At 40.1% G+C, this 22,972-nt stretch overlaps 1 protein-coding gene across 1 annotated transcript in view; it reads left to right on the top strand.

Moving 5' to 3' along the window:
• Positions 1-22,972, top strand: part of LOC126204464 (fatty acyl-CoA reductase wat-like) — a 267,772-nt gene that overhangs the window by 228,909 nt on the left and 15,891 nt on the right. Inside the window, exon 8 of the mRNA XM_049938851.1 lies at positions 4,476-4,733. Coding sequence (XP_049794808.1) covers positions 4,476-4,733 — 258 coding nt within the window. The remainder of the gene's footprint in view (positions 1-4,475; positions 4,734-22,972) is intronic.

Consider the following 22,972-nt stretch of genomic DNA (forward strand, 5'->3'; position numbering starts at 1 on the left):
CCGAGCTGTCATTTCAATTAATCCTACGTTTTAGTATTATGTCCCAACATTCTATCTTATGATTTTCAGCGATTGTTTTTAATAAAAGGCCGCTTTCGGATTCATTACATATTGATATAAAGGTTCACAATCCATTGTCAGGATTTTGGGTTAGTATTAATGCGTGGGAATCAGAAATTATTTGAGGGCTGAAGTTTGCGACACACATTTCAAAAATTAGAAAACTCGTAACTCTGTTATTTGCGCTGTCTTTTTTGAGCTATTAGAGAAACTACTAATCACTGTAACCTGCGACTCAAGCGTTCATTTTTCTTCTGCTACATCTGCCGTAACTGTTAAAGGCTAGTGGAGACGAAACTTATACCGTCGTAGCCATTTACAGAGCCGGTGGGCGGAAACTGTGGTACAGTTGACGCTGAAATGATTGGCCCATGTGACCTCTACTGAGTTGTAACATTGAGTGTATCGCAGGATCCCTCTTGTCCGTCCCACCAGAGAATAAGGATTGATAGTAGTGTTTCAGCTCGTTACCGGCTTCTGTTTTAGCTGAACAATTTACAGTCAGGAACATAAGCAAAAATTTATCTGTTTTTTAGTACAACTACGAGGACTACATTCAGGTATAACCTGGTTCGCATATAGACATAAAATCGTGTCAACACCAATAAAGAAATATGCTTAATACTTACGGTTCTTGTCTCCTTCATCTTTGTAGTTATCACTATCGGCACTTTAGCGAGCTGTAAAAAGTCCATCTCCTCACTCTGGTGTGATCGAAGTAACAGAAGCTTGCAGTATTAGCTACTGACGATATTTTTCTGCCCGTCGTCTAATTCACGGTTTTCCATGTGATGTATACGCCGTTTTATTCAAAGTGTCAAAAATGTCGAAGTAATGTGTCCGAACTGCAGCATCTCAAGTGGTATTACTGTCTCTATTCATTGAATCTACGATGGCTGAGATGTATAAAAACGTGTGTTAGTGGTTAAGAGCTTAAAACACTGGGGAAAAAATAAAATTGAAAATCAGTTAGTAAAACCGTTTACTAGCTCCACATTGTGCCGTGCAAAATAGTGCGCATCAGCCAGAACGTTGATATTAGTGGCTCTGGTGCTATAGGATGACTATTTTCCTTCTACGTTTCATAGTTGAAGACAATGGACCTTTTCGTTGAACAGTTTTGGCTTAAAATTCGTTTTTTGGTTAATGTTTAACTTGGCTCCAGTTGGCATCTCATTTATATTTCGTGTAAGGAGCGCTAGACCCGCATATGAGTTGACTGTTCTTTGTTGCTACCATTGTGTCTTGTATCCTGTTATGCTGCACAACAGACAATAAAGCTTTATGCATCAGCGTAACGAAAGGCGACAGGTTTCGCTACTCCTGTCAATATAAAAAAGCATATATATAGGAACCTAACATAGAAGAAAACAACTGACAAATGACAATACCAAACTGATGTCGTTTCATAAATATAACGTGACTGTGGCGCTAAGCAAAGTGAAAATACACTACTGGCCATTAAAATTGCTACACCAAGAAGAAATGCAGATGATGAACGGGTATTCATTGGACAAATATATTATACTAGAACTGACATGTGATTACATTTTCACGCAATTTGGGTGCATAGATCCTGAGAAATCAGTACCCAGAACAACCACCTCTGGCCGTAATAACGGCCTTGATACGCCTGGGCATTGATTCAGACAGAGCTTGGTTGGAGTGTACAGGTACAGCTGCCCATGCAGCTTCAACACGATACCACAGTTCATCAAGAGTAGTGATTGGCGTATTGTGACGAGCCAGTTGCTCGGCCACCATTGACCAGACGTTTTCAATTGGTGAGAGATCTGGAGAATGTGCTGGCCAGGGCAGCAGTCGAACATTTCCTGTATCCAGAAAGGCAAGTACAGGAGCTGCAACATGCGGTCGTGCATTATCCAGCTGAAAGGTAGGGTTTCGCAGGGATCGAATGAAGGGTAGAGCCACGGGTCGTAACACATCTGAAATGTAACGTCCACTGTTCAAAGTGCCATCAATGCGAACAAGAGGTGACCGAGACGTGTAACCAATGGCACCCCATACCATCACGCCGGCTGATACGTCAGTATGGCGATGACGAATACATGCTTCCAATGTGCGTTCACCGCGATGTCGCCAAACACGGATCCGACCATCATGATGCTTTAAACAGAACTTGGATTCATCCGAAAAAATGACGTTTTGCCATTCGTGCACCCAGCTTCGTCGTTGAGTACACCATCGCAGGCGCTCCTGTCTGTGATGCAGCGTCGAAGGTAACCACAGCCATGGTCTCTGAACTGATAGTCCATGCTGCTGCAAACGTCGTCGAACTGTCCGTGCAGATGGTTGTTGACTCGGAGATCGAGAAATGGCTGCACGATCCGTTAAAGCCATGCGGATAAGATGCCTCTCATCTTGACTGCTAGTGATACGAGGCCATTGGGATCCAACACGGCGTTCCGTATTACCCTCCTGAACTCACCGATTCCACATTCTGCTAACAGTCATTGGATCTCGACCTACGCGAGCAGCAATGTCGCGATACGATAAACCGCAATCGCGATAGGCTACAATCCGACCTTTATCAAAGTCGGAAACGTGATGGTCCGCATTTCTCCTCCTTACACGAGGCATCACAACAACGTTTCACCAGGCAACGCCGGTCAACTGCTGTTTGTGTATGAGAAATCGGTTGTAAACTTTCCTCGTCAGCACGTTGTAGGTGTCACCACCGGCGCCAACCTTGTGTGAATGCTCTGAATAGCTAATCATTTGCATGTCACAGCATCTTCTTCCTGTCTGTTAAATTTCGCGTCTGTAGCACGTCATCTTCGTGGTGTAGCAATTTTAATGGCCATAGTGTAGATTAAAGCATAGTGAAAATCAATTTTTATCCACCACACATTGAACATGGCCAAAAAGCTACTTGTTTGTGTAATGTAATGATTATACAGCCTTATTTTGCTAAATGGGACAAAATGCGAGAAACAATGCATGAGAGGAGAAGGAACAAAACAGGTCATATGGAGATATAACCGGAAACGTGGGGTTCTGTACTATAGACCATTCATTCATCATGCCTTTGCAGTACGGTACAATATACGACATGCTTTGGTGAGATCATCTTTAGATAAGGTGTTCAAAGTGGTGCCAGGAACCTCTGAGCAGGTGCGAATATCAGGCAACAGCGACTCACATTCACGTTCAAATATGCCAACCTTGCAATTGAATGGCGTCACAGGCAGAATGAATGTATTTTGCCAGAGTCTAAACGTCCAGGATGGGCTCTGTATACACGATTCTTTCAGGTGCTCCTACAGGCATAAATCTGGAGGACTGAGGTCCAATGATTGGGTGGGTCACGGGACTGGACCATCTCATCCGATCCATTGGCCAGAGTAGATGTTTCCATGTGCCTCCATATGGAAATGGGGATGTGAGCTGGAGCACCATCACATAGCAGCCACATTGCCATTGTAACACGAAAGCACGTCGCCCAGCACGGGAAGAGTATCACCTGCAGGATATGCAGATATTGCCACAGTTCCGTGAAGATTCTTAGCCCACAGGTGGGTGCTGAGAAGGTTGGCGATACTGACCATCGTAAAGGCAGCCTCATTTGTGAGCAGGGTAAATGACAGAAATCCCATCACCGTAGTGATCTGTGTGGAGAAACAGCGCCAAAACCGTCGCTACGGAGACAAGTCTGTAGGTGACAACCTCAGCATACGCTGTAAATGGTATGGATAATGGCACCTGTCGCGGAGGATGCTCAATACTTTCGTCTTGCTTACCTCATGCTGGCGGGCCCTGCCTGGTGCTCCGGGGTCATATTCCACAGTGTCCAACATCTGTTCCTGCAAGCCTGTGTACGCACCGTCTTTCGTGGTTATCCATTACGATAAACGAGAGTGCCTCACACAGACGACGGAACACTGTTGCAGTGGGTTTATGGTGGGGTTATCGGCTGGGGTATTTTGCCCGGTACAGGCGTGCTGCCGCCCGCCCATTGCGATTTGATTGTTCGCATTTAAAGATCATGCAGGCCTGTTCCTGGTTGGTATACGGGGCCGTCGTACTGCACTACACGGCACGCGTCCACTCCAGAGTAAGTTGGCGACAACAGTGAAGCGAATGCCCACTAGTACCGACGTGTGAGCTCGCCGCTGTCATGGTCAGTATTGCTGCCCTCTTGATCGTGGAGCTAAAACTGTAGTACAGACAGAACATTCCCATTTACCCCATCTGTGCTTTCAGTCACAAAAGCATACACTAACATCTTTTATCTCAATCATTGGAACGTGTTTCCGGCCATATATCTAAATGACCTTATTTGCTCATTATCCTCTCAGGGATCATTTCCTGCAGTCTGTGCTCATTTAGAGAAATAATTCGGTAGAACACTCATTGTAACAAATCAAAAGTGATTTTTTTTTCTGATTGTGCAGCCTCTGGGAGACGTACAGCAAGGTTCACAAGTTCACGGGCGTTTTGGAGCGATTCAGCACCAATGAATGGGAATTCGAGGAAGACAACGTTATCACATTGTTGCAGCGCCTGGGGACTGTTGATCGTAAACTGTTTCCCTTCGATGTCAAAGACCTCGACTGGGAGTGCCTTCTGAGCATTTCTACCCGCGGACTGCGCGTTTATCTGGTCAACGATAGCTTTGATACACTGGATGCTGCCCGGGTTAAATATCGCAGGTAAGTGCTCAGTTTTTAATTTGAGGATCTACTACGTTTACAACTGTTAAGGGCTAAACTAGCGGGAAGGAGCGCCTGATCCCCGGCATGAATCCGCCTGGCGGACTTGTGTCGAGGTCTGGTGAGCCGGCCAGTCTGTGGATGCTTTTTAGGCGGTTTTCCATCTGCCTCGGCAAATGCGGGCTGGTTCCCCTTATTCCGCCTCAGCTACACTATGTCGGCGATTGTTGCGCAAACAGTTCTCCACGTACTCGTACACCACCATTACTGTACGCTACTCTTGATGCCTGACCATTATGTCTTAGCAACCGATCACTTCTTTTAGTCAAGCTGTTTCACAAATTTAACTGTAGAAAGACCAGGATGGAATATCGACACTATTATGAAAACGATGTCTCTCTAAAGATGACAGTTGAGTTGCAGACTAGCACAATGAAAAGGCTGTTACACACACCAGGAAATGGTACAATATTTAGGTAGGAGTTCAAAAGCCAGTGCCACGATATAAAGAAATAAATAGTACCGTGACAGGACCGATTAGCCAAGTGTTCAAGGGAAAAAGGAAGGTCACAGTTTAACGTCCCGTAGTCGAGATCATTAGAAACTAAGTAGAATCGTGGATGGCACAAGGATAGAAAACGAAATTTACTCCTGTGTTCTTTCCGAAGGAATTATTCAGACATGTTCTTAAGCTATGGAGGGGGAACCATTTCAAAGTTAAGTCAGGATGGAATTGAAATCCTTTTCTTCCAGAGCGATTTCAGTGCTTTAACCACAATGCAATGTCTATTGGTGTCAAACTGACGAAATAAACTACAAGTTTAGTGAATTTAGGGATCTGGTAGGAACAGGGAACGCTTCATTGTTTCATGCAATATGTGAGTGAGGGCTGTCCTGATGGAAAAGTGTTCCACGTTGGTGTATGTTGTATAGTGTGCCATTACTTATTGTGAATGTCGCTTGTCTCTCCACGTCTTGTATAAGACCTCGGAATGATAAGAGCGTCATTCTGAAACTAATGTCTCCAGTTTATTATCAAGGAAACTACAACAGATACAGAGAGCACAATAACACAATTGAACAGGACAAGATTTTAGGTTCTACCCTCTTTCTCCCACATAAACGTCACCATTCGTTACGCACATTTGCCAACGATGAACAAGGTCCTTCGTACTGCACTCTTAAAACGTCTAAACCAGCTGGGCTAGTCACTGTCTTACAGCCGCTACAATAGCATCCATGTCTGGAAGATGTTGACCAAGAATTCATCTTTCATAGGCCCAGTCTGAACATGGATGTGGTAGGACAATGCAGCCAAATTTGGCAGTGACTTCGGTGGTCACAAATTGTTGTGTGTGTCGTATTGCAAATCATCCATGTATCTACGTGAACTTAATTGAATCAGAATTAAGCATGAAACAGGTACACCCGTGAGATGCAGTGCTGAAATTGACATTGTTGTTGCCGTCTACCCTAGCAGTGATTTCATGCAGCTCCTCCTGCTACTCTATCGTAGCAAACCTACTCATCTCTGTACAAAATTGCAGCCTACATCCTTCGGAATCTGCTTCATGTATTCATCTCTTAATCTCCCTCTAAGATTTTCTTCCCACTCTGCTCTCCAATACTAAGCTGGTGACCCCATGATGTCTCAAATTGTCCTATCAACCGATCCCTTCTTTTAGTAAAGTTGTCCAATACATTTCTTGTCGCCCCGATTCTATTCAGTACCTCCTCATTAGTTACAGGATCTACCCATCTAGTCTCCAACCTTCTTCTGTGGCATCATATTTCAAATGCCTCTAATCTCCACTTGTCTAAGCTATTCATCGTCCATGTAGCACTTCCACACGTGGCCACATTAGAGGCAAATACCTTTAGAAAAACGCCCTAACACTTAAAACCACACCCAGTGTTAACAAATTTCTCTTCTTCACAATCACCTTTCTTGATATCCTCTCTATTTTGGACATTATCTGATATTTTGCTGCCCAAATAACGAAACTCGTTTACTACATATAGCGTCCCGTTACAAAATCTAAATCCCTCAGCATCACCTGATTTAATTCGACTACATTCCATTATCCTTGTTTTACTTTTGCTGATGTTCGTCTTATATCGTCCTTTCAAGACACTGTCCATTCCCTTCAACTGCTCTTCCAAATCTTTTGCTGCCCTACAGAATTATAATCGGAAAACCTCAAAGATTTTATTTCTTCTTCTTGAATGTTAATTCCCTCTCCAGAATTTTCTCTGGTTTCTTTTATTCCTTGCTCAATGTACAAATTGAATAACATCGGGGATAGGCTTCAACCTTGTCTCACTCCTTTCATGTCCATCGACTCTTGTAACTGCCGTCTGATTCCGATATAAGTTATAAATATCTTTTCGTTGTATTTTATCCCCGATACCTTCAAAATTTCGTCATTGTCAAAAGCTTTCTCTAAGTCTACAAATGGTATAAACTTAGGTTTGCCTTTCCCTAACCTATCTTTTAAGAGAGTTCATACGATCGGTACTCTGTAGCGTGTTCCTGCATTTCTTGAGAATCCAAAGCGATCTGCACCGAGGTCGGCTTCAACCAATTTCTCCCTTCTTCTGCAAATAATTCTAGTCTTTTGAAACCATGTCTTATTAAACTGATAGTTCGGAGTGCATCGGGAATTCCACTGTTAAATGCAGAGGAGAGAGCAGCTAGGTGGAAAGAATACGTTGAAAGCCTCTATGAGGGTGAATATTTGTCTGATGTGATAGAAGAAGAAACAGGAGTCGATTTAGAAGAGATAGGGGATCCAGTATTAGAATCGGAATTTAAAAGAGCTTTGGAGGACTTACGGTCAAATAAGGCAGAAGGGATAGATAACATTCCATCAGAATTTCTAAAATCATTGGGGGAAGTAGCAACAAAACGACTATTTACGTTGGTGTGTAGAATATATGAGTCTGGCGATATACCATCTGACTTTCGGAAAAGCATCATCCACACAATTCCGAAGACGGCAAGAGCTGACAAGTGCGAGAATTATCGCACAATCAGCTTAACAGCTCATGCATCGAAGCTGCTTACACGAATAATATACAGAAGAATGGAAATGAAAATTGAGAATGCGCTAGGTGACGATCAGTTTGGCTTTAGGAAAAGTAAAGGGACGAGAGAGGCAATTCTGACGTAACGGCTAATAATGGAAGCATGGCTAAAGAAAAATCAAGACACTTTCATAGGATTTGTCGACCTGGAAAAAGCGTTCGACAATATAAAATGGTGCAAGCTGTTCGAGGTTCTGGAAAAAGTAGGGGTAAGCTATAGGGAGAGACGGGTCATATACAATATGTACGACAACCAAGAGGGAATAATAGGAGTGGACGATCAAGAACGAAGTGCTCGTATTAAGAAGGGTGTAAGACAAGGCTGTAGCCTTTCGCCCCTACTCTTCAATCTGTACATCGAGGAAGCAGTGATGGAAGTAAAAGAAAGGTTCAGGAGTGGAATAAAAATACAAGGTGAAAGGATATCAATGGTACGATTCGCTGATGACATTGCTATCCTGAGTGAAAGTGAAGAAGAATTAAATGATCTGCTGAACGGAATGAACAGTCTAATGAGTACACAGTATGGTTTCAGAGTAATTCGGAGAAAGACGAAGGTAATGAGAGGTAGTAGAAATGAGAACAGCGAGAAACTTAACATCAGGATTGATGGTCACGAAGCCAATGAAGTTAAGGAATTCTGCTACCTAGGCAGTAAAATAACCAATGACGGACGGAGCAAGGAGGACATCAAATGCAGACTCGCTATGGCAAAAAAGGCATTTCTGGCCAAGAGAAGTCTACTACTATCAAATACCGGCCTTAATTTGAGGAAGAAAGTTCTGAGGATGTACGTCTGGAGTACAGCATTGTATGGTAGTGAAACATGGACTGTGGGAAAACCGGAACAGAAGAGAATCGAAGCATTTGAGATGCGCTGAAAGCAAACACCACAATGATGAGAGGCAACGGCCCTCACCTATATAAGCATCCCGAAAGAAAAGAGAAAACTTTTGCAACTTAGCAACGGCTAACCATATTGTACTATACACTAAAATCTGCAATACTAAAGTAACGTAAATATCAACCGTTAGAGCACAAAGATTACATCAACATCGTAAATAAAATGTAAAATCAACGGCGTCCGTTCTTAATTGCAAAAACAGGCACACTTAATATTTGTCGATTATAAAGCCATCTACCACTAATGAAAAACAACGGGTTAAGTAAACCGTGCGTATTTTTTGGCATAGGATCCCAATATGCAATGAAAATGTATGCTTCCCATTTTAAAATACAAAGTCGACCCTTCCCACGTAGGAGGTGTGGTTATGAGGAGCTCACATGTGGCATAGACAGATGTCTCCATTAATAGCATTTCCTTTTCACACAGAACATTTTTTACTTACAATGCGTCGTTTTCGAGATATTTAATGTCTCAAGTTAGAAAAAAGAACCTCTTTACTCCAACCACGGTTCAGCTCTCCCCTCTTTGCTTTGTACTGGTTTTTCATCTGAGTTCTTGATATTGATACAGCTGCTTCTCTTTTCTGCAAAGGCCTCTTTAATTTTCCTGTAAGTGGTATCTATCTTTCCCCTAGAAAATATACTTCTAAATCCCTACCAAAAAAAGCTACTCCTGCTTAACCATTTTTCACTTCCTGTTAATCTCATTTTTTGGAAGCTTGTATCTACTTTGGCCTGCCTCATTTGCTACATTTTTATTTTTCTCCATTCATAAATTAAATTCAGTATCTCCTGTGACGTCGAAAAATTTCTGTTACGAGTTGTCTTTTTATATATTTGATCCTCTGCTGCCTTTAAAATTTCGTCTCTCGAAGCTATTCCTTCGCCTTCTACTGATTCTTCTTTCCCTGGTTCAACCAAGTGGGCCTAATGCTCGCTTTGAAACTCTCAGCAACTTCTGGTCCTTTCACCATAATCAGGTCCCATCTGTTTGATTTCCAACCTTTCGCAAATTCTTCAGTTTTACTCTAAAGTTCATACCCAATAAATTATGGTCAGAGTCTACTTATGCCCCTGTAAATGTCTTACAGTTTAAAATCTGTTCTAAAATCTCTGTCTTTGCATTACAGAGTCAATGTGAAGTCTTCCAATGTCTCCGGGACTCTTCCACAGGTATAACGCTCCTTCATGATACTTAATCCATGTGTTATGCTCTGTACAAGATTCTACCAGGCGCCTTGCTCTTCCATTCCTGTCAACCATCCACATCCTCCTACTGTCTTCTTCCTTTTCCTACCAGCGAATTCCACTCCCCTATCACAATTAAACATTCCTCTACAATAATTATCTGAATAATTTCTTTTATCTCAAGACACAGTTCTTCAGTTCTTCGTCATCTACGCAGCTAACTGGCCTATAAACTTGTACGACAGTGGTGAGTGCGGGCTTAGTGTCTGTCTTGGGCACGATAATGGGTTCATAGTGCTCGTCATACTAGCTTACCCACATTCCTATTTTCTTATATATTATTGAACCAGCTCCTGTGTTGGCCATACATGATTTTGTATTTATAACCTATTTCACCAGACCAGAAATCCTATTCCCCTGTCACCAAACTTCACGAATTCCCACTATATATAAAGCAACTGATTTACTAGCGCTGTAAATTATTTTGGATCCAGAATGAATTTCAAGGTGGAGAAGTGACATGGTATTTATCATCGAAAAGGATCAGATGCAGTAATAAACTCAAGACTGAAAAACAGTCTGTGGTTTATAATAAAAATCATTGAATAATAAAGCACTTAAAACAATTACAGAAGTATCAAAGTTACTATGGATTACTTACTCATAAGACCAGCAAAACTAAGCCTATCAGTTGGCAATGTTATCCACTGGGGTACATCAGAGAGATGAAATACCGTAGAGAGGCAACATCGCGACCAGAGTGAAGTAAACTGAAGAAGCCTCCGCCATGTTACCACGTTTTCGGAGGTCAAAAGACAGTGCGTGAGCAAATTGCGAAACTGAAACTGTTGGCGTTTATTAGCGCACTAACACTTTATATACACCATCTCTTGACAGCTTTAGTAGCCTTCATTTAAATACTGTTACCCCAGATGTCATTAAAAGAGAATTTAGAAGTAAAGGATATGTTCTACGATATTTAGTTCAGTGCATACGTTTCTACAGAAAACTTTCGAAGAACAGCAGTCATTTCGGAGATGAGCATTCTACAGAAAGATTACGCTTATTTCGATTGTATGTGTCATTCATTTCGCATTTGAAGCAAAAGCTGTATTGCACTGAGCAGTTAGACACCGTCCTACACAGCAGGTACATTACGATCCAAGCGACGTAGACAGTCGAAATGCAATGAAGTTTTTGATTGATTGTAAGCTAATTAAAATAATATCCAATATATTACCTTGTCTTTCTCATGAATCAGACAACTCTGTTTACATGTAGTTGATAACAGAGCCAAACTGTGCAAAGTTATGTAGTAGATCCCCCTTTAAATTTTTTGCAGGTTGATTATGACATTCGCATATAACTGCATGAAACAAGTTGGGGACTTTACCACTATCTGCAACGTTTTTTCTGAATGTATCCTGCAATTTTAGTGTGTATGACTAAAACTGCGTTAGGTATGGGAAAGTGCTGTTAAACAAAGGGTGAACGTAAACATTAGGTTTTCCTACATGTTAGTCTCACCACAACCAAGACTTCAGAGGGAGGATTGTAGTATCACACTTTAGCCCCATGAATACCCTTCTACATTTCGATTTATAAGCTTCATTGTCATATTAATTTACACTTTGTAATTATACCTAATTTACACGATTATTTGAAGTTGTAATTTAAAATATGTAATTACCAGTTGTATATCCAAACTTCAGAAAACGAATATCCGTTCGCAGGGAATTACAGATCTTTCCGCCTGTAATACATACTTTCTAATGTAGTAGTAGTAGTAGTAGTAGTAGTAGCTTTATTCATCTGTAGATCTCTTTTTACAAGGATATTGGGCATGTCAAAGTATTTACAAGTTTAGACCAATTTAAAGTAAGCTAATTCGTATACACATATTTACAGACCTCTAGCTACAGACAATCATTAGATTTACTACTGGTATACAACACTTTTTTTACAAATAACTTATTAAATAATGTAATGCCACAATGTTCACTCATATCTCACTATCAGTCACTGCTTCGCATTTGCTATCCTGAAAAACTGAGTCAGCATCCCTCCATAATGAGTGAGATGTTGAGCTCAGAAAGAGGAAGCGGTGTTAGTATTGCGCTATGCATAACTTGGGGATAAGTATTTCTAGAACGGAAAAAAGAAGGAAAAAACACAAAGTGAAGCTGCTATGTGGAATGTTGGACGTTTTATAATCATTATTATTAGTATTTATTTGTATAACATTTTTTTATGAAATCCCTCCTCTGTTTTATCTAAGTAATCCTTCAATGCATAAATTGTATTGCAAAACAGGTACTTTTTGGCTGCCTTTTTAAATAAGTGTATTTTTGCAATTTCTTTAATATCTTTTGGTAATTTATTGTACAGTTTTATTCCTTGGTAGAAAATGGTATTTTGAGTTTTATGTTTATTTTTTCTTGGTAAATGTAAGTTGAGTCTAGCTCTTGTTCCATGGTCATGTACAGAGCAGTTCTGCAGTAATTACCAATGTTATTTTTGATGTGTGCAACTGACTGGTAAATGTATTCACAAGGAGCAGTTAAAATCCCCAGTGTTTTGAAAAGATCTTTACAATGAGCTCAACTGGTATTTTTGGTTATTATTCTTATGGCTCTTTCATAGAGTTTGTGTTCATATTTTATGCATTTGTTCCCCAAAAAAGAATGCCATAGCTAAGAATTGAGTGTACATATGAACAATATATAACTAAAAGACACTGCATGTTACACACTGATGATAGGATTCTAAGGGCATAACATGCTAATGACATTCTGTTTGCAAGTACCTTTGTTTGTTCACACCACTTCAACTGAGTATCAATATTCCTTCCTAGAAATTTTGCATTTGTTTCACAGTCTATAGAGGTGCCATCTACATTTGAATTAACATTGTCATTTTTCCTCTTCAAACTGAAATTCATGGCGTTAGTTTTCCTTATGTTCATTTTCACTTTATTGCTTATTGACCAATCATAAACTTCCTTGAGAGTTTCATTTACTTTCTCAGTAAGGAGTTCTCTTGTTTTCTCAGTGACTATAATATTGCTGTCATCAGCGAAAAGAATTTTTTCACCATGAGTAACACTACTCGGAAAGTCATTGATGTATATCACGAACAGTACTGGTCCTAATATGCTACCTTGGCGAACCCCTATATTAATGTATGTTGGTTCTGATAAGTGTTTTACTAAATGTTTACATCTATTTGAAGTTGGTTCTGATAAGTGTTTTATTAAATGTTTAGATATATTTGAAGTATGTGTTATCTCTACTCTTAGTACCCTATCTGCTAGGTATGATAGAAACCAGTCATTAGCTACCCCTGTTGTTCGTAATGCTTCTAATTTTTTTTAATAGAATCTTGTGGTCGACTGTATCAAACGCCTTATAAAGATACAAAAATATGCCTGTAACACACTCATCTTTATTAAGAGCATCAAGTACAACTTTGGGAATTCTACTATGGCTCACATTTCGGAAACCAAACTGTGATTCACATAAAAGATTGTATTTACTTAGGTACTTCATTAATCTGTCTTTAATAATTGCTATTATTTTTTTTAGGATGCTGACAGCAGAGAAATAGATCAGTAATTTTGTTATGTCATCTGCTTTACCTTTTTTGAGCAAAAGTACAACTCTTGCCTGTTTTAACTACTCTGGAAATGGCCTTGATGTGAAGGATTCATTTATCATATTTGTTAAGGGGCCTTGTATAATCCCAATGCATTGTTTGAGTACACACATTGGTACTTCATCTAAGCCTACTGACTTTTTATTTTTTATTTTTTGAACAGTTTTATTGACTTCATTCTCTGTGGTTGGAAGGAAAATCATTGTATTTAGTGCAACATTATTTACAGGTGTTATGTTTGTTTTGGGGAATTTTTGCTGTATCTTCTCTGCAAGAATTGAAAAATGCTCTTTTACATCTACATCTACATACATACTCCGCAATCCACCATACGGTGCGTGGCGGAGGGTACCTCGTACCACAACTAGCATCTTCTCTCCCTGTTCCACTCCCAAACAGAACGAGGGAAAACCGACTGCCTACACGCCTCACTACGAGCCCTAATCTCTCCCAACTCATCCTCGTGGTCCTTCCGCGAAATGTAAATTGGCGGCAGTAAAATTGCACCGCAGTCAGCCCCAAACGCCGGCTCTCCAAATTTCCTCAGCAGCGATTCACGAAAAGAACGCCTCCCTTCCTCCAGAGACTCCCACCTGAGCTCCCGAAGCACCTCCACAACAGCATCAAATCCAGCAGCCCGCCTCCGAATTGCCCCCATGCCCTCCCCCAATCCGACTCGATAGGGATCCCAAACGCTCGAGCAGCACTCAAGAATAGGTCGTATTAGTGTTTTACAAGCGGTCTCCTTTACAGATGAACCACATCTTCCCAAAATTCTACCAATGAACCGAAGACGACCATCCGCCCTCCCCACAACCGCCATCAAATGCCTGTCCCACTCCACATCCCTCTGCAATGCCACGCCCAAACATTTAATCGACGTGACTGTGTCAAGCGCTACACTACTAATGGAGTATTCAAACATTACGGGAATCTTCCTCCCATTCATCCGCGTTAATTTACATTTATCTACATTTAGAGTTAGCTGCCATTCTTTACACCAATCACAAATCCCGCCCAAGTCATCTTGGATCCCCCCACAGCCACTCAACGACGACACCCTCCCGCACACCACAGCACCACCAGCAAACAGCCGCACACTGCCATCCACCCTATCCAAAATATCATTTATGTAGATAGAAAACAACAGTGGACCTACCACACTTCCCTGGGGCACTCCAGACGATACCCTCACCTCTGACGAACACCCACCATCGAGGACAACGTTTATAAAGTTTGCTAAGTGTTTTGGATCAGTTATTACCTTATCCCTCTCCCTTAGCAGTGTATTATTCTGCATGTGTTTGCTTCTCCCTGTTCCTTTTTTGTAACATCCCAGACTGCTTTGCTTTTATTCTCTGTATTATATGTTATTTTGTCATTAAATGAAATTTTTGCAGCAATCAGCACCTTCCTATAGATCTTTTTGTATCTATGATAGAATTTTATGAATTCTGGATCGTTGCGAATCTTTTTCATGGAGCTGAGTTGTTTAAGTGTTTGGGAGGACTTCTTATGATATTGATACAGACATGTATACTTTTGGAAATGCCTTTTCAAAGTTCAGTTTAAACAATGTGGAGAATTTAGAGAATTTCATATTCACATTGGTTTCCTTACAGCCTTCATTCCAGATTTGTTCTTGTAGTTCTTTTAAAAAATCTTTTATATTGATTTCTGATAGATTTCGTTTGTAGGCTGGTCGTTTAGGGAATGGATCGATGCCTGATTTGACTGTTGTTATTTGGCAGAGATGGTCTGATAGTCCGAGATCTTTTACAGCTACATCACATTTTTCCCTGTCCATATTTGTGGCCACTTGGTCAATTACTGATGCAGTCATTGTAGTAACCCTTGTTGCACTATTGACCAATAGGGACATGCCAAAACTTTGAAGGATGTTTATGAAGGTGGTGCTGGATTTATTTATGATACTAGTGTTGATGTTAATGTCCCCACACAGAATTATGTTGGCCTTTGTACTTGAGACTTGTGGTCTGTTAATTTATTGAAAAAAGTGTCCACAATACCACTGGGAGATATACACACACAAAATAATTAATTTCTTGGTGATATCAAGCCCCGTTAATTCAATAGCTGATATTTCTTTTGTTAGCTTCTCCACTGTAACAAAATTCTGGGAATATCATATGCTTCGAAGATCTTGGACGAAACAAGTGTTATTATACAAGTAAAAACAAAGAAAATACATCGCTATACACAAAATGTAGCAGAGTTACAGAACACAATATGTAAGAATATTTACATCAATCTCCAATATTTTCTTCTAGATGTGTGCGTGTGTTTATACTCTGAGCGCACGGCAGGCCTGATTCCGAAAAGAAACTCAGCAACTGTGTAGCTTACAAAACCATACATGAACTTTCTAACTTTCAAAACAACCGCGGAATGACGAACCACGTGGCACCGCTGAATAACATGCCACAACCTCTCTATGTATTCCCTATCCTTTTGTGGTGGGGTCACTTAATAGTCTTGTCTCTGACTCTGTAAAATGTATCACAAACTGACTATATGACGATTACACAGACTGTTTGTCTGGATCAAGAACTGAATAACCCGAAAGATCTGAGGATGGACTGACGAACATGAGATAGTGAAACCTATCATGAACCTGAACTGCAAACTCTCGCTTGTCGCAATATGCCGGGTCTGATAGTGAAACTCACCATAATCTTTGGCGTAGTACAGACGTAGTGGAGACGCTACGCCTCGCTGCGATGAAGTTCGTCGCTACGACTCTCACATCGGATTCCAGTCAGGTCCTCCAGTTTCCAGTTGAGACTGCAGCCTGCCAGGCTCCACCAGTGTGTTCAACTCCAAGTCACACGATAAAGTTTAGTTTTCAAGTCTGTAAAAAGCTGCTTACTCCCTTTTTCCTGCCAACAAAACTGGACCACCGATCTTCTCTAAACTTACTTCTACCTTCCAACGACAAAAGCGTAATTTTTAACAAAATATCATCCAAATCAGTGTTCTCTCAACCACCAGCAGGTCCTGAGAAATATTGAAAAACTATTCATGTGGCTAGTCGCCGATTCTGTTGCTACTCTGAAGCCAGCAATGGGAATTCTGTATGTTGTTGGTCTGTAATGTGATACATACTTTTGAGGAGACTGGCGTCTTCCATGAGATTAGCCATCGTATACTGAACACCTTCATTACTTATCGCAAACTCTAGACAGTTTACTAATAAAACAGAAAATTACATTCTTCATTGTCTGATGTAGTTATTATTATCATCATGTTCTACGAAGTAGAAACGGAGAATTCAAATAATTATTCTCTAACAGCATCTATTAAACAACCGTGCTCTATTCGCATGGGCCGATGATACACCATCATAATGTCCCAGTTAGTAATCGTTGCAATCTAGTAATCATTTGTTACAGGCATGTGAAACATGTCATTAAAATTCTGATGGCCATGTCCTATACTAATATGTATAAAATCTATCGCTGAAGGTCGAGCAGTGGTTAAAGCGCTGGACACACGTGTGGGTGGGGGTTCAAGTCCTTGTTCTGTCATACAGATTAATATTTTCCGTACTCTTTTTACCACTCCGCCGCTCCCTAATGAGCCATGGACCTTGCCGTCATGGGGTGGCTTTGGTGCCTCAATGATACAGATAGCTGTACCCTAGGCGGAGCACAATGAAGGGTATCCGTTGAGAGGCCAGAAAAATGTTTGATTCCTGAAGAGGAGCAGACACCTTTCCTGTAGCTGCAGGGCCAACAGTGTGTACGATTGGCTGATCTAGTTATGTAATAGCAGCCGACATGGCTTTGCTGTACTGGTACTGCGAATGGTTGAAAGTAAGGGGAGACTACAGCCGTTATTTTTCCTGGTGTCATGCAGCTCTACTGTATGATTAAATGATACATCCTGTTAGGTAAAATATTCCAGAGTTAAAAGAGTCCCCCAGTCGAATCTCCCGGCAGAGACTACTCTATGGGATGTCGCCATCAGGAAAAAAATGGCTTTCTACGGGTTGGAGCGTGGAATGTTAGATCCCATAATTGGTGAGTTAGCTTAGTAAATTTAAAAAGGGGATCGTATATTTGAAGTTAGGTATAGTGAAAATTAGTGAAGTGCAGTGGCAGGAGGAACAAAACTTCTGATCAGCTCAGCACGGGGCTATAAATACAAAATGAGATAGAGATGATCCTGACTAGACCGAATAATGAATAAGAAGATATGAATGTGGGTAAGCTAATATGAACAGCATGGTGAACATATTATTGTAGCCAACGGAAACACGATGCCAACACCCACGACAGTAGTACTAGCTCTACAGGTTATGAAGAGACTGAAAAAATGTTTGATGAGGAAAAAAATGCAGATATTTAAGGGGGAGGAAAACATAATTGCGATGACGGAATGAAATTTGATAGTAGGAAAAGGAAGAGATGGAATAATAGTTGGGGCATCTGGACTGGGGGAAAGGAATTGAAGTTGTCTGGTAGAACTTTGCACAATTCATGATTTAATCATGGGTAGCACTAGGTTTTAGAATTAAAAAGAAAGGGTTGTAATGTGGAAGAAACCTGGAGCCACCAGAAGGTTTCAGAGATTTTAAAGTGTAGGGCGTTTGCAGGGACGGACGTGCACACTCATCACAATTTATTGGCTGATGGGACTTGGATGATTTGAAAGAACGAGTGGTTGTTGAGAATTTTAAAGAGAGCATTAGGCAACGATTGACTGAAGCAGTGAAGCAGTAAAAAAGAAATACAGAAGATCAATGGGTAGCTCTGAGAAATGAAATGTGAAGGCAGTAAATTATCAACTGCGTAAAAAGACAAGCCATAGTAGATATCCTTGGATGTCACAGGAGATATTGACGGAAGGAGAAAACACAGAAATGCAGCAAATGAAACAGATGGAAGGGAATACAAACGTCTAAAAAATGAGGTTGCCAAATGTGCAAAATGGCTGAGCTGTTGTAGCTAGAGGACAAATGTAAGGATATAGAACGATATATAACTAGGGGAAGATATACATCGCCTGTAGAAGCTTAAGGAGACCTTTGTAAAATAAAATAAAATAAAATAAAATAAACTGTTGTATAAGTATCAAGGGCTCATATTGCAAGCCAGAAGGGAAAGCTGAAAGTAGGAAGCATTATATAGAGCTATACAAGGGAGATGAAGGCAATATTATAGAACGGGAAGAGGTCGTAGATGAAGATAAGAAAAGAGATATGATACTGCGAGAAGTGATTTACAGAGAGCTGCAAGACATAAGTTCAAACAAGGTGGTTGGAGTAGATGTCGCTCCATCTGAATAACTGATATCCTTGACAAAGCCAGCCGTTACAGAATTATTCCATCTTGTTTGTAACTTGTATGATATAGGCGAAATATCGTAAGACTCCAAGAAGAATCTAAAAATTCCAATTCCGAAGAAAGCAAGTGCTGACATGTGTGAATATTAGCGAACTACCAGTTTATATGTAATGGTTGCAAAATGCTAATACGAATTATTTACAGAGGAATGAAAAAACTTGTAGAAGGCGACTGAGGGAAGAGCAGTTTGGAATCTGACGAAATGTAGGAGCATGCGAGGCAATACTAAGACTTGTCTTAGAAGATAGGTTAAGGAAAGGCAAACTTCATTCTATAATTTTTGTAGATTCAGAGGAAACTTTTGACAATGTTGACTGGAATACACTGGAATTCTGAAGATACCACGAGTGAAGTACAATGAGTGAAAGGCTATCTGCTACTCGCACAGAGGCGAGACAGCAACTACAACAGTCGAGGAGCGTGAAAGGGGTTAGTGGTTGAGAAGCGAATGATGTAGCTTATCTCTGATGTTATTCAGTCTGTACATTGAGCGAGGAAGAAAAATCTGGAGAAGGACTAATAACTTCGAGGATTACCGATGGCACTGTAATTCTGTCACAGACAGCAAAGGACGTGGAAGAGCTATGGAACTGGATGGAAATGGTCTTGGAAGGACGATATGAGATGAACATCACAACACCAAGAATATGCAATTGAATTAAATAAAGTGATGGTGAGGGAATCAGATTAGGAAACGGGACACATAGTAGATGAGTTTTGTGACTGGGGCAGCAAAATGCCGTATAATGTCCAGAGTAGAGATAATATACCATGTATATTGGCAAAGGAAAGAAAAGCGTTTCTGAGGAAGAGAAATGTGTTAATGTCAAATATAAATTTAAGTCTTAGGGAGCCTGTTTTGAAGATATTTGTCTGGGTTGTAGCCTTGTATGGAAGTGAATCGTAAACGAAAAGCAGTTGAGACAAGAAGATAATACAAGCTTTTGAAATGCGATGCTACAGAAACAAACTGAAGATTAGGTGGGTAGATCAGGTAACTAACGAGGAGAGATTAAATAGAAGTGGATACATAAGAAATTTATTGAATAAATTGACTAAAGAAGGCATTGGTTGATAGAACACATTCTCAGTCATCATGGGGTCACCTGTTTAGTATTGGAGGGAAGTTTGTGTGTGTTTGTGGGGGGGGGGGGGGGGGAGAAATTGTAGAGTAGTCCAACACTATAAGCAGGTTCAAAAGGATAAAGGCTGCAGTAGTTACTGGGAGATGAAGAAACCACTGCGAAACAGAGTAGCATGGAGATCGGTATCAAAAAAATGTTAAGACTAAAGATTACAACAGCAACAGTTCTTCTTGAAGTGTTAATGACTCGGATAAAAAACAGATAGGTAGCCAACAAACGCAGTCAGGATAATTCTCCACAATTGACATGCAGCCAAAGCTATGTTAAGGATCACGAACGAAAGACTCGAAAAGTTATGCACGAGAATGTAGTTGAGGAGTAGTATAACTATGCATTTTACTGTTATGTTCCAGTGCAGTTTGTACTTAAATGTGGTATTGAAATTTATGAGACCACTGATGTCAAGTGCATGGGCCAGTGCAGGTTGCCGACATGCAGTTGCACTGACGTCACAGTACAATATTATGGTATGCAATGCTCTTCCTGATTAATGACATCATCATCACATAACACACCATTCCCCCTTTCAATGAAATCATCATTTCCTTCCCCATCCCCTCACCCTTCTTCATGGCCCCACTCCCTCTCGACCTCCCCTCTCCGGATAGGATCAGTGTAGTATTAAAACTAATTACAGCATAGCAGTATGATGATGATGATGATTATGAGTCCCACACTCCTTTACAGAGCGTAGGGGAGCGACGCGGGAGACCCGCGCCGCCTTACTAGGCAAGGTCCTAGTGGAGGTGGTTTGCCATAGCAGTATAGTGGTCATTAAATGAAGCAGAATATCACATTTAGGTCCCAGAGCAGCAATCAAGGCTGTGGTCAAAATGTTTAAACGATCTGAATCTTTCCGCATCATATTCAAAAGGATTTATCTAAAAATTTGTGTAAAGAGTATTTCTTACACTATTTTCACATTTAAAATATGTAAGCATCACACACACACACACACACACACACACACACACACACACACAACACACACACATACACGCACACACACACGAGTGTTATGTCTTTTTCTAAATTGCTTCTGTAGCCTTCATTAGAGAATTACAATTACAGTGGAACATGAACAAAATACGATTACCTACACGAAAATATTGCAACAACACATGTGCATTCAAAATTTATAGCAAAAATGCAAGGTCTGGTACCACAATCACTGCAACCTCACGTTACCCAAACATTCATAAACATGCAGCGTACAGGTCAGTGCAATGTAGGGCAAGTAAAATCATTTGAACAAGAAACTATGCAACAGGAAATAAACATAAGAAAGAAATTGCAGTTGGCAATGACCATACTGCTTACATGGTGGACATAGCACTAGAAAAAGTGAAGGAAGACCAGACACAAACCACATCACAAAAAAAGACAAAATCAAATGTACATCTAACATCTGATATATTGGCAACATATCACAGAACGCTGGAAATATTCTAAAAAGCCACAAAGTAGAAACTGTGTTTTTTGCAACCAATAAAACACAACAGGACCTAATACAGAATATAAAGTGTAATCTTTACCCATAATCAGGCTCTGGACTTCAGAAAAGTAACATAGCAAGAGTTCTCCATGTTCTAACTAGGACAAATAGGCCAAGATTTCAACACAAAAGACTCAACATCAGCAATGAGAGAATTTGAGCAATGTACAATACAGGACAGTCATTTGGAAAGGTAGAGCAAAATGTTAAAGTATGTCATTGACTTAATAAATGGTGTAAATGGATCTTTTAGGAGAATTGAATATATATTCACATTACAGAAAATATGAAGTTAAAATATAAGGAAGACCTGAAAGTGAACCAGTGAATTTCTTTAGATGCTGCAACACAATACTTAAATAAAAATAGTAATGTTACTAAATAAAAAGCAAATTATGATCCATATTGTGAAATAGCATTTATACCAAGTTATATCATTCTTTGTGGAAGACCGACAGCATTATCTCTGTTCATTACATCTAACAACATCTTTGTGAATGTTTGTTTTAATAAGTTTGTAATTCTCGATGCGCAGAAAATTGTGCATCGTATTTAATATGTGTGAGACTCTGTACAAGTAGACCACAAGCAAACTGTAAGTTCAAGTTCTTGGAAATTTCGCCAATAACTATACATATAAAAATCGATATGCAGCTGAAAATTGTGCGTTTTTATGTATTGCACTAAAAGCAGCAGAACAATGTTAAACCTCCCACGCCAAAAGTATTGCGAAAAAATGGCATAAAGCATAGAGGGAAACGTTCCTGAAAATGTGAATCATTTCCCAAAACGACTTGTGTGAAATATAAATAAAAGAAAATCTTGTCTGGTAGCAGAAAAGTTGTTTATAAGCTAATCCAATGTTAGAGTTCAACACGCACACACACACACACACACACACACACACACACACACACACACACACACATGGGTTGCAAGTATTATTAGAGGTCTCTGATCAGAAGCGAAATTCAGACGTTCCATCAAAATGAATTTGTTTTATTTTTCAAAATATGTAAGATTACTGGGACAAAGTAGATGTGGTACCGTTATCATACTAGACACGTCTTGGCTCTTGGCGCTTATAAAGCATAATTTAAGCAACACTTGTTGATGCCCAATATCTCATTGCATTACCACACTTTGCAAGCATGGTGGACCTTCTAAGTTAAATATTTCCACATCTATATTGCCAGCACTACTTATTGAAATGCATGGGGCTTTCTTATTAACACTACCGAAATAAATTACAAATTAGTAGATGAGTGTATTTCGAATAAAATTTGTTAAGGCACATAAAACATTTTTCTGTAGCATTACAAAAGACATGTAAGTAGTTTTGCTGATCAAATTTACTGCTAAAAGTGCTCTTGTTGACTTGAATTACCGAAGTAG

The sequence above is a fragment of the Schistocerca nitens genome, chromosome 9 (genome assembly GCF_023898315.1).
Source record: "Schistocerca nitens isolate TAMUIC-IGC-003100 chromosome 9, iqSchNite1.1, whole genome shotgun sequence".
NCBI classification, from domain to species: domain Eukaryota; kingdom Metazoa; phylum Arthropoda; class Insecta; order Orthoptera; family Acrididae; genus Schistocerca; species Schistocerca nitens.